Source organism: Diabrotica virgifera, chromosome 4 (genome assembly GCF_917563875.1).
Source record: "Diabrotica virgifera virgifera chromosome 4, PGI_DIABVI_V3a".
Lineage (NCBI taxonomy): Eukaryota > Metazoa > Arthropoda > Insecta > Coleoptera > Chrysomelidae > Diabrotica > Diabrotica virgifera.
The window spans coordinates 1,094,467-1,106,634 of record NC_065446.1 but is presented as its reverse complement, the minus strand read 5'-3'; the positions used below and the strand labels follow the sequence as shown (position 1 = coordinate 1,106,634).

Here is a 12,168-nt window from a genome sequence, read left to right as displayed (position 1 = left end):
AAGCAATATTAAATGTCGATTACATTCAAACTATGCGAGATAAACTGTAAAAAATTTGATGACTAACGTATTTTAAGAAAAAAATGAGAAGTATATTTAATCCCTCATCCACAAGAATTTGAATGCATCGTTTTTCTTCTACAATAAATTTTACTATAGTATTCTTTTTATGTTCAAAAAGTTAAGCGGGTTTAAAATGAATGGTTTTTGAAAAAAATAAGATCAAATTATTGAACAGATGAAATAGAGAATGTGGAAAAATCCCCTTACGAACAATTCACACATCCACCATTTCGGGTTGGGAAAAATTTTTTGAATAATGTTAATTTTTTTGGTTGAGTGTGTTTCAAGGATCTACATCTCATGTTTTTAATCAAATTATTGAGCGCATTTTTAATTTTTTTTTTAAATCTTCCTATTTCCCCATGTAACTCGAAAATGATAAGAGATGCCAAAAAAAGATCCTATACAAAAATGTAGGTTTCTTCTAGATAAACATTTTGATTTTATTTTTTATAACTTATCATATATTTATTTCTTATCATTTTCAAGTTACATGGAGGAAAAGGAAGATTTTTAAGAAAATTTAAATATGCGCTCTATAATTTGATCTTATTTTTTTCACAAACCATTCATTTTAAACCCGCTCAACTTTTTGAAAATAAAACTAACACTATAGTAAAATGTATTATAAAAGGAAAACGATGCATTTAAATTCTTGTGGATGAGGGGTTAAATATACTTCTCAATTTTTTTCTTGAAATTCGTTAGTCATCTATTTTTTTCAGCATATCTCGCTTAGTTTGAATATAATCGACATTTAATATTGCATATTTGAAAGGACTTTTCAAGCACAATAAAAGGTATTGGTAGCATTATACACCTAAAATCAACCGTTTCTCTGTTATTTCAAGTTGAATACACTAATTTGAGCATGCACCAAAAAAAACCAAACTCTTTTCACCTACCATATCTCTTTTTGTGTTATAACTAGAAGATTGAAGAAGGAACAAATCTCTTTGATTTTTTATGAGCTACAAAAATGTTTTATATAATTTTTTTAGTTAGATGCATTGTTTTTAATGTATCCGCAAAAAACCGTTTGAAACGGTGTTATATTTCAATGAAAATGGCCAATTTTCAACCACGAATAACTCAAAAAGTATTGAGTTTTCGAAAAAAAATAATAGAACAGTCTTTGCTTAGAGTTAGGTTCTCTAGCAACTTCCGTAGTTGTTTAACCAAAAAATTTTCCAGCCCCGAGAAGGGGTGGGAACCGCCCCCAAGACAAAAGCACACATTGGCATAGGGTAAACTTTAAATAAGGAGATATTTTCAGGCTATTCCTAAAATTTCATTACAATCCATGCAGTAGGGTAGAATTCGGAGGTAATAACCTGTTCTTGCTCTCATTGACTGCCCTACCTGTAATTCCAGCAAATTTAGTAAATAAACGAGTTTTCGTCAGTGTATAAATAATAAACAAACACCAGAGCTTTTCTCGAAACTTATTATTTTGTCATAGCACCTTCTTTGCCTGTACCCTTCATATTATATTTTTATTGTGTAAGTATTCAGTATTGATCCGTTATACAGACTTTTTAGTGTTGGATAAGATGTAGCTCACTGAAGGAAGAGCTAAAATCGGCAACATTGCTTTTGAGAATGACTCGCATTGTCACTGTAGAATGACGAATGACTGAATGAATCGGCACAAATCAGGTGCATTAGGTGGGCAGAGGGAAAGCAGTGTTACCATTTATAGGCCGTATATATAATTGAAAATCAAACAGTCTGTATGTGTAATTGTGCTATAGGAACAGTATTATTCTTCTTCTTCTTTTTGTGTCGTCTTCTAACGAAGGTTGGCGATCACTTCTTTAAACGCTTCTCTTTTTTTGCAACGTTAAATATCTATTCAACACTGAGGTTAGACCAATCTCTGATATTCCTCAGCCAAGATCTCTTCGCTCTTCCCAAGCCTTTTTCCCCTAGTATTAATAGATTACAGTATTATTATATTAGATTAGATAGACAGTATTATTAGATTTGTTTTATTATTCTAGCGAGAAACTGGAATCCAGCGGCTGCAGAGAAAATGTTTCGAGAGGTAACTATTATTTTTACTATCATTACAATTATTTTCCTACATATTTTATAATATTTTTACATGCTAACCCTAATTGTAGTAACAACACTTTAATGTTCCTAATTACAGTAAAAGATTAATGGCATATTTTAGTTCCTGGTAATGACAAAAGATCCAAAAAGGAAAAAATAAAACCTTAGAAAAAACTTTAAAAGCGTAGGTGCAAAATTTGGAGCCAGTGCTTGTTAAATGCATTCATTTTTTTCAAATCCTGAAAAGACTAATAAATATTTTTGAAAAATTTAAACGCTGAATGAAAGATTACATTATTACCGAGGGCAGAAAGTACCTACTTAAGAATAAAATAACAGTTTATGTTGAATTAGATATTTTAAATTAAAAATCACACTTAATTTTCTCTGTTTTTTTTCACCCCTGTAACTTATTAAAATAAACATTATTATAGAGGTTTTCATGGACTTTCGGCCCTCGGTAATAATGTAATCTACCATTGTGCGTTTAAATTTTTTTCCAAAAATTCTTATTACTTTTCTCAGGATTTAAAAAAAATGAAGCATTTTAAAAAACATTGGGATGAAATTTTCCAGATACGCTCTTAAACGTAATTAGTTATTTTTGGATTTTTGGCACTGCTTTTAATCTACACAAACGAGATGTAGTTAAACAAGGAAGGGTCAGTAATATCTACATAAGTACCTATATTTAGTTTTAAATCATCTACTGCGCTGTTTTTTATCCAATCTGTATTGTTTTTTAGTCGGTAATGTTCAAAAAACAGTGGGAAATGGATTCTAATTTAATAGCATGGGATCCTCCAGAGCCCATCAAGTTATTTCATCCCAGTGGCACGTGCGGGTTGGACAAAGACGGGGCACCAGGTAAGTTGATTATTAACTTCGTTTCATGTATGTCATTGATATTTTTATCAGGACGGAATTATTATACAAAATATGTAATGTAACAAAAAGGCAGGTCATAAATTAAATCACATATTCTTGGACCAAAAATAGTTCGATTAAAAATAAGTTACCTTAGTACAAATGTGCACATGAAAAAATAAACAGCCCTTTGAAGTTACAAAATTAAAATCGATTTTTTCCAATACATATATCGAAAACTATTAGACATTTTGTATTGAAAATGGACATGTGGCATTTTTATGGCAGGGACATCTTAAAAAATAATAACAGCAAAATTTGTACACCCCATAAAAATTTTATGGAGCATGTGTTCCCTTATACCCCCAAACGTTTGTGTACGTTCCAGTTCCAATTAAATTATTATTGCGGTACCACTAGTTAAACACAATGTTTTTTTTTGTTGTTTTGTTTTTTAAACACAAAAAAAAAATTGGTGTTTTGTTAACTTAAACCCCCCAAATTTTGTGTACGTTCCAATTAAATTATTATTGCGGTACCATTAGTTAAACACAATGTTTTTTTGCTTTTTTGTCTCAATGTTTCAAAATATACCTAAAAAATGTAAATTATAAATAAATTTTCATATTATTACCAGTTATATTATTTTCAATACAAAATGTCTAATAGTTTTCGATATATTGGAAAAAATCGTCTATATTATGTCTCTATATTACTTGTAAAAATGTAAAAGTAAGTGTTGTATTTTACAACTGTTCAAAAGATCTCGATAAAAACTGACTTATCAAAAAAGTACTAACAGACAAAAAAGTTTTAATCAATTGGAACGTACACAAATATTTTAATATTTGTTTAAGGGGGATTTAAGGGAACAAAACCCCCATAAAATTTTTATGGAGTGCACAAATTTCACTTTTATTTTTTTTTAAGATGCTCCCGACAGAAGTATGCCACATGTCCGTTTTTAGTAAAAATCTCTAATAGTCCATTTTGTAACTTCAAATGACTGTAACCATTTTATGTGCACCTTTGTACTAAGGTAAGTTAGGTTCAATCGAACTATTTTTGGTCCCACAATATGTAATTTAATTTATGACTGTTACACCCTGTATACAGTATACAAGATGTATGCTCCCGATGGAGCTGAAGCTGTTTTCTCCTTTTTCTCTTTTTTGTGTGAGGGATCATCCCATTCTGGGTTTGGATTTACGGTTTCTGGTGTGACTTCGCTGTTTCCACTAGTTTTCTCCATTCTTCTCTCTCTTTGATTATCCTTCCTATATTTTGAATTTCCAGACCTCTTAAGTCTTCTTCCACTTGTTTTCTACATATCAGTTTAGGTATGCCTCTGGTTCTTTTATCTGGTGGTGTTTATTCCGTTAAAACTCTTAACGGATTGCTCTTCTCTCTTCTCATTATGTGTCCATACCATCTAATTCTCTGTGGTTTTACTGCTCTTACTATGTTTTCTTGACCCATCCATTCTTATATCCATTCATCCGTGATTCAACCATTGTCTTGCATCCTCTTCGTTTTCCCTTTTTGGTCCCAGTATTTTTTCCTAATTTTCCTCTCAAAAATTGTCAGATGTTTTGTTTCTCTTGCTGTTAATGTAAATCTCTAAAGCATATACCTACCAGTATTTATCTTATGGTCGTTTTGTAGATTTACTTTTTTGCGTATGGGCTTATCTTTCTGATTCTTTTATTTCTGTAGAACGCTTTATTTCCCGCTTGAATTCTCCTTTTCATGTCTACACTTTCGTTTCTTTTGTTGATTAATACTCCCAAATATTTGAACGTTTCTACCTCTTCGAAACCGTGTGCGTCTATAGTCAGTTCTGTCATTTGCGTCTTCTTTTTCTTGCGTACAGGCAAACAAATTTGACAGCAACCCTTAAGGTCACTTGCACCGCATAAATGAACGTCTGTCGTGTCCAGTGATGTGGGAGGGAGGGGATGCGGCATACGGTGAAGTAGATGGGCTCGGTTTCACTCTCAAAAACGCTCCATCCAATATGGCGGAACATCTCTTTTTCCGTATATTCTGCTGTATATAAAATATATAATTATAAAATTATATTATATTATATAAATAATTAATAATTTTAATAACTAATTAATAACATATTCCATATATAACGTATAAAAACCTGCCCGTCGCCATATTGGATGTAGCACAATAGTGTCAAATCAAGTGGTCCCATTTAGTAAATAGAAAATCATCCCTTATGTCGTATCCCCTCTCTCCCATATCACTGGTCGTGTCTTTACCTCACGGATGCAGATAACCCTTAAACGCCCAACCTTTTTTAGATTCCATGTACGCCCAAGGGTGGGTAAAAAATGTCCACCTAGAAAATAGCTAATATATTTATTGAGAGTTGTTGGAAATGGATTGAACTTAAGAATATTATGCTTATTAAACACGGCATCTTCTAAAATATTAATATAAACAATTTACAAACCTTACAACAAAATTACAATGAACATCAAAATTAACATACCAGTAAAAGCCAGTAATTCAGATTTGTCGATTTTCTCCACATTCTTTCTTTCAGCCTCCTCATTGGCGGATAATTATGTCGATTATGTAATTATACGTCGATAATTATATGAATTATGTTCCTACCAACGAGAAATTATATAGAAACCTTTAGTAACAAGTTTTACCAAGGGTGTTCTTTTTATGTTCACCCATATTTAACTCAAGATATTACTTTTATTTTCAAAAATATCGGTAAAACCAAATTAACATTCGATAAAGGGCTGTCTTTTTAACAATAAATAATTTTTGAAAAATGTTTAAACACGTAATAAATATGTTACAAGGGAATACGCATTAGGTGGACATTTTTTACCCACCCTTGGGCGTTTAAGGGATAAATCAGTTTTACTGTACGTTCATGTATTTTGTTTTATATTCTTTATTTCCAGACCTCTCAATTTGGCTTCGATTTCTATTTCTTAGAAGGTTTTCTTTAATCCCTTTTTATTCCTACAATGGTTATATCGTCCCCATGCCCTATTCGTTGTACTGCATTCCTATTTACCTACAGTTCCTACGTTTGACAACTTGTTTTGTTATCTTATCTAGTAATAGAATACAATAAATAGTACCGTTGAGAGCGTATTTCGTTGTCTTACTCTATTTTTTATTTTTATTATTTCTGTTCTTTCCGGGGCCGCGCTTGCCCTCTAGTTTTCCTTGAATAATTACATGTACCATTTCATATTTCGGATTTCTCATCACGTGCCCAAAGTAGTTAGTTAGTTTTCTTCTTTTTATGATATTCAGTACTTCCCTTTCTTTGTTTAGCCGCTGGTTCATCCAAGATATCCTCAATATTCTGCGGTAACTTCACATTTCAGAAACCTCAATTCTCTTCCTCATTGCTTCCGTAAGGCTCCATGCTTCCAATGCTAAACACATTTTAACTCATTAACTTAACTGCTGAACACATTAGCTTTTTGTTGGTTAGTACCTTCTGCATTTTCCTAAATGATGTTCTCGCTTGCTCTATTCTGCATTTGATTTCCTATGATAAGTCCCATTACTCATTTACGCAGCAGCCTACATACTTGTATGCTTGTACTCTCTGCACAATGTCTCCATCTATTCTAATATCTGCCAAATTATTACCTATATTTTTGTTTCTACTGATGACCATCCATTGGGTATTCTTTATGTTTACTTTCACATCCATTTGTTGGCTATGGTCCATTACTGAATGTATTAGTGCCTGCAAATCATTCCTGTTCGTTGTAGCAGAAGTGTGTCATCAGCGTATTTCAGATTATTGATGACTACTACATTGGCAATTATACCCTCTGTTTTGTCTTTTACTGCTTCTCTGAAAATCTTTTCTGCATGCAAATTAAACAGAAGCGGGGAGAGCACGCAACCTTGTTTAACTCCTCTCAGAATAGGAATTAAAAATATTTTACTATTTTTTTTTGGAATGTTAATATTCTTTTTTATTAACACCGAATGTTTTACAGTTATCATCGTTCCATTTAAAGGATTTGACCCCATTGGAATGTTAAGTTCGGTATCAAAGTTAGAACTAATAAAGAACGAAGCTAAAATTTTGGAGACTAATCTAAAGATGGCAGCTGAGACAGGAGAACATCAACTAGTGGTTATTTTTGATATGGAAGATTTCGATATAAAGCAGTATGCTTCTAGACCAGGTAATATAAATATAAATATAGTGAGGGGCAAAATTATGGAATAAATTAATTATTTTGAGAATGTGCGATTTTAAAGGCAAATTTCGAAACAGATCGTTTTTAAGGAAAGACAGCTTTAGATTTAATTTTATTCGGGGCCACCATCATCGGCTAACCATGGTTTCTACTTTTCAGTGTCTTCAGAGCCGCCTGTAATGTATCCCGAAGCGAACTAAATCTGGCTGTCGATCTAGGCATATTAATAAAATATTAAATGCGTACAGATTAATAGGAAAGAAAATAAAAGAGGCCAAATCCACCTGACTGGCAAATCAATGTAGTGAAATAGAAGAATTCATTCGTTGTTCCTCTTTCTTTTTCACTGCCCAACATTTAGTTCTGTACATCATAGCCGGTTTTATTGCTGTTTTATAGAATTTTCCCTTCAGCTTCATTGGAATTTTTCTGTCACACAACACACCACTCGCTTCTTTCCACTTCATCTATCCAGGCCTAATTCTACTGCATTCATCTCCATCTATTTCTCCATTACTCTGTAATACCGATCCTAGGTACTTAAAACTATAGCTTTTCACAATCATTTCATTATCCAAAGATACCATTTTATTTGTAGTAACTCCATCTTTAAATGAACATTCCAAATACTGTTTTTGTCCTACTAAGTTTTAAACCTTTTTCCTCCAGAGCTTGTCTCCACTGTTCCAGTTTTTGTTCTAAGTCTCTTTCACTATTTCCTACTAATACGACATCATCAGCATACATTAAGCACCATGGAATGTTACCCTGTAGTTTCGCTGTTATCTGGTCCAAAACTAATGAGAATAAATACGGACTAAGCACAGAGCCTTGGTGCAATCCTACTTTTACATGAAATTTATTAGTCTGTCTCACACCTGTCCTAACACTAGACGTTACTGCCTCATACATATCCCTCACAATCTTTACATATTCACCAGGGACTCCTTTCTTATTGAGTGCCCACCACAGAATCTCTCGAGGAATCTATCATATGCTTTCTCAAGACCAATGAATACCATACGAGCGTTTGTTTCTTTACTCCTGTATTTTTCCATCAACTACCTTATAATCAAAATTGCATCTGTTGTTGATCTACCCTGCATAAAGCCAAATTGATTCTCGGATATTTCGGTCTCTTCACGTATCCATCTATCAATTACTCTTTCCCATATTTTTATGGTGTGGCTAAGCAGTTTTATAGCCCTGTAGTTTGTACATTGTTGTATGTCTCCCTTGTTTTTGTAGACAGGTACTAATATACTGCTTCTCCATTCGTCTAGCATTTGTCCAACTTCCATAATTCTATTAAATAGACCTGCTAGCCAACTTATTATGGTCTCTCCCAATGCTCTCCATACTTCCCCAGGAATATCATCTGGTCCTACCGCTTTTCCTTTCTTTATTTTTTGAAGCGCTTGAGCCACTTCCTCGTTTGTTATTTTGGTGACCATTGCTGCTACTGTCTCCGTTGACTCTGCAGGCTGTCTGTCAAATTCTTCATTTAATAAGCTGTCAAAGTACTTTCTCCATCTCTTTTTGACATCCCTTTCGTGAACTAGTATTTTATTATTTTCATCTCGGATACATCTAATCTGATTAAAATCTATTGCTTTCTTTGCTCTCTGTTATATATCTTTTATTTCTAGGCTATTTTATATATCTTCGTTTCGCCTTCCCTGGTATCAAGTTGATCGTATAGGTTTGAATACGCTTCTGCTTTGGCTTTTGCTACTGCTACTTTCGCTTCCTTTTTCGCCACCATATAGTTTTGAAGATCTGTGTCGGATTTGGCTTCTTGCCACTTTTTATCTAATGTTCTCTTCTCTTTTATTTTTCCTTGCACTTCGTTTGACCACCACCAAGTCTCTTTATCCTCAAACTTTTTCTTGACGTTTTCATAAGTATTTCAATAGCAGTCTCTCTAAATACTACTGGCCATTTTTCTCCAAATTGTATTAGGGCTTCCTTTCATGTTCCACCATATTTTTCTACTATTCTTCTCCTGAATAGACCTTGTTTGTCATCTTTCAGCAGCCACCACTTGATTTTTTGTGGTCCTCTCCGATATTTTTGTTTAGTTTCGCTTTTTACTTCGATGTCCAGAACAAGCAGCTTGTTGTTGTTGGCTGTAGAGGTACCTCTAGGAATAATTAAAACGATCGAAAACATCTACCAGAACAACACAATAAAAGTAAAAGTAGGAGATGAACTAACTTATCCGATTGAAGCCGGCAATGGGATAAGACAGGGGGATTCCTTGAGCCCTTTATTGTTCAACTTGATCATGGACGAAATAATAAAAAAAGTAAGAACTAAGAAAGGATACTAAATGGGAGAAAAACAACTTAAAACAATCTGCTATGCAGACGATGCAATACTATTCTCTCAAAGTGAAGATAATTTACAACGTATGCTGCAACAGTTTAACATATCCGCCAGAAAATTTAACATGTTAATTTCCCCAAAAAAGATAAAATGCATGGTTATTACAGCAGATCCAATAAAATGTAAATTGGAACTGGAAGGCCAGATAATAGAACGAGTGATGAAGTTTAAATACCTAGGCATCACACTATCTAGCTACGGAAGGCTCGAAACAGAAGCGGAAGATAAAGTGAATAGAGCAAACAGAGCCGCAGGTTGCCTGAATGACACAATATGGAGAAATAAAAATATCGGAAAAGAAATGAAAGGCAGAATTTACAAAACAGTCATCAGACCAATAATGACATACGCGACAGAAACACGACCCGACACAGAGAGGACAAAAATATTGCTCGAAACAGCGGAGATGAAAACCCTTCGAAAAATCGAAGGTAAGACTGTATGGGACAGAGCTAGAAGTACAGATATACGACGGAGATGCAAGGTATATAACATTAATAACTGGGTAAGAAACAGAAGAATAGAATGGAATGACCATATAAGCCGAATGACAACAAATAGAGTAGTCATGACAGCGAGAGACAGTTAACCAATAGGAAGACGATCAGTGGGAAGACCACGAAAACGATGGAACATGGAACGACAACTTACTAGAGGCACATTGAAAAAACAGACAGAGTCATGTCTATACAAGAAGAAGAAGAAGAAGAATTAAATTATTTTGTATACTACTTTTTATAGTGACGTTATCCATTTGGGTGTGATAACGTAATTGATTATTTTTTAAATAAAAATAGGGGTCGTGTGCTAGCTCAACTGAAAGGTTATTCAATTCTCTATTCAGTAATATAAACATTATAATATTTTTTATACAGATATATACAAATTAACATAATTTGATATACGTATTTATATTTTTTTCAGCTGCTGAATTAGCAATATCGCTCATACAGTTATATGAAGCAAATTACCCAGAGATCTTAAAACAGTGCTACATTATAAACGGTAATAATTTTTTTATACATACATTTTTAATAATTTTATATTTAAACAAAGTTAAATAAATAAACCAAACCAAAATAATACCAAACTAAGAGTGACACAGAGAAAAATAGAGCGGTCTATGTTGGGAATTACTCTCCGAGACAAAATCAAAAACGAAGAGATCAGAAGAAGAATAACGGTAACTGACGTCATCGAAAGGATTTCCAGACTAAAATGGAGATGGGCAGGACACATAGCCAGAATGACAGATGGGCGATGGACAAAGAGATTATTGGAATGGAGACCAAGAGAAGACAAGAGAAGCGTCGGTCGACCGCCTACATGATGGACTGACGATTTAAGGCCGATGCCGCACTGCAGGAAGTTTGGAGGATGGTGGATAGTAGATATCTGCCTGGCGACCATCTAGCTACTTATACCACGAATAACAAAACGACGGTAGCCGCCGTGGCTTCCCACTACCATCTAACCATCCGGTGGTTCGCCAGGCGTCTATCCACCCATATCAGTCGTGTTTGATATTCCATCCGGGTAGCCTGGCTATGGAGAAAAGCGCAATAAGTGCTGTGTATAAAAGAAGGGCAATTTGGGACCCGGCAGACCCACTATGTGACGAACCATGGCTTAAAATATCTGTTTAATTTATTCTTTGCAGTTGCATTAAAAAAATCCAATATTCAAGTCAGGTGAATTTAAAAAACAATTTGTAAATACCTTCAGTCGATTTTTCTCCACTTTCTGAAAGGGTAGTTAGTGAGTTTTACCTCTAATAGGACGATATGCTAAAAAACAAACCAAATGTAACGTAACAAATGAAACAAACGATTCCTCAGCAGTCAGTTGGATACTGACTTCTGACTTTATTTCACTCTTTCATTGCGTCCAGGATGCAGCGCCCCTCCACCATCCACCTTTAAAATTAACCCCCTCCCCCCAAGCAACCATCTAGCATCCTGCAGTGCGGCATCGGCTTAAGAACGATAAATAAAAACTGGATGAGAGCGACACAGCATAGACAGGGTTGGAAACAAGGGGAGGAGGCCTATATTTAGCAGTGGACTTTTGAGGTTGGATAATGAAATAAATAAATAGTGGACTTATTGCTGTTCATGGTCAGGTCTCTGAAAAGGTTTTTTAATGCTAAAATTACAAACTGCAACTAATAGGGTCCTATAATTTATGCTAGGTTGTTGCCCAAGGGGCATCAGCTTTATTGCACTTCGAAAAATGTGAAAGTTTCTTGGGAAGATAGTTAGGAAACAGATATAGGAAAAATCTCTTGATATTATTGTTTGTCAAACTCTTAGTGATGTTATATTATTTAATAAAGTTATTTTTATTTAATATAGAGTTATATTTAAAAAATGCTCTACAAAATATTCAATGAGGCACCAATCTCAGAGTTCATTAAACTTCAGAGACATCGATGCGCTGGTCAATTTGTGAGAATGGAGGCAAAAATATTGCTGAAAAGAGCCCTAGATGACGTGAGAACCTGGAAACGGTCGGAAGGTTGAAGGCATAGTTTGGAGGAGACAAAGCTTCATTTCGTCTGTAGAGGCATTGGAGAGAAATTACT

General features: G+C 34.1%; 1 protein-coding gene across 1 annotated transcript in view; it reads left to right on the top strand.

Moving 5' to 3' along the window:
- LOC114324385 (SEC14-like protein 4) overlaps positions 1 to 12,168 on the top strand; it is a 109,933-nt gene that overhangs the window by 76,336 nt on the left and 21,429 nt on the right. Inside the window, exons 3-6 of the mRNA XM_050649009.1 lie at positions 2,067 to 2,110; positions 2,868 to 2,988; positions 6,990 to 7,181; positions 10,509 to 10,589. Coding sequence (XP_050504966.1) covers positions 2,067 to 2,110; positions 2,868 to 2,988; positions 6,990 to 7,181; positions 10,509 to 10,589 — 438 coding nt within the window. The remainder of the gene's footprint in view (positions 1 to 2,066; positions 2,111 to 2,867; positions 2,989 to 6,989; positions 7,182 to 10,508; positions 10,590 to 12,168) is intronic.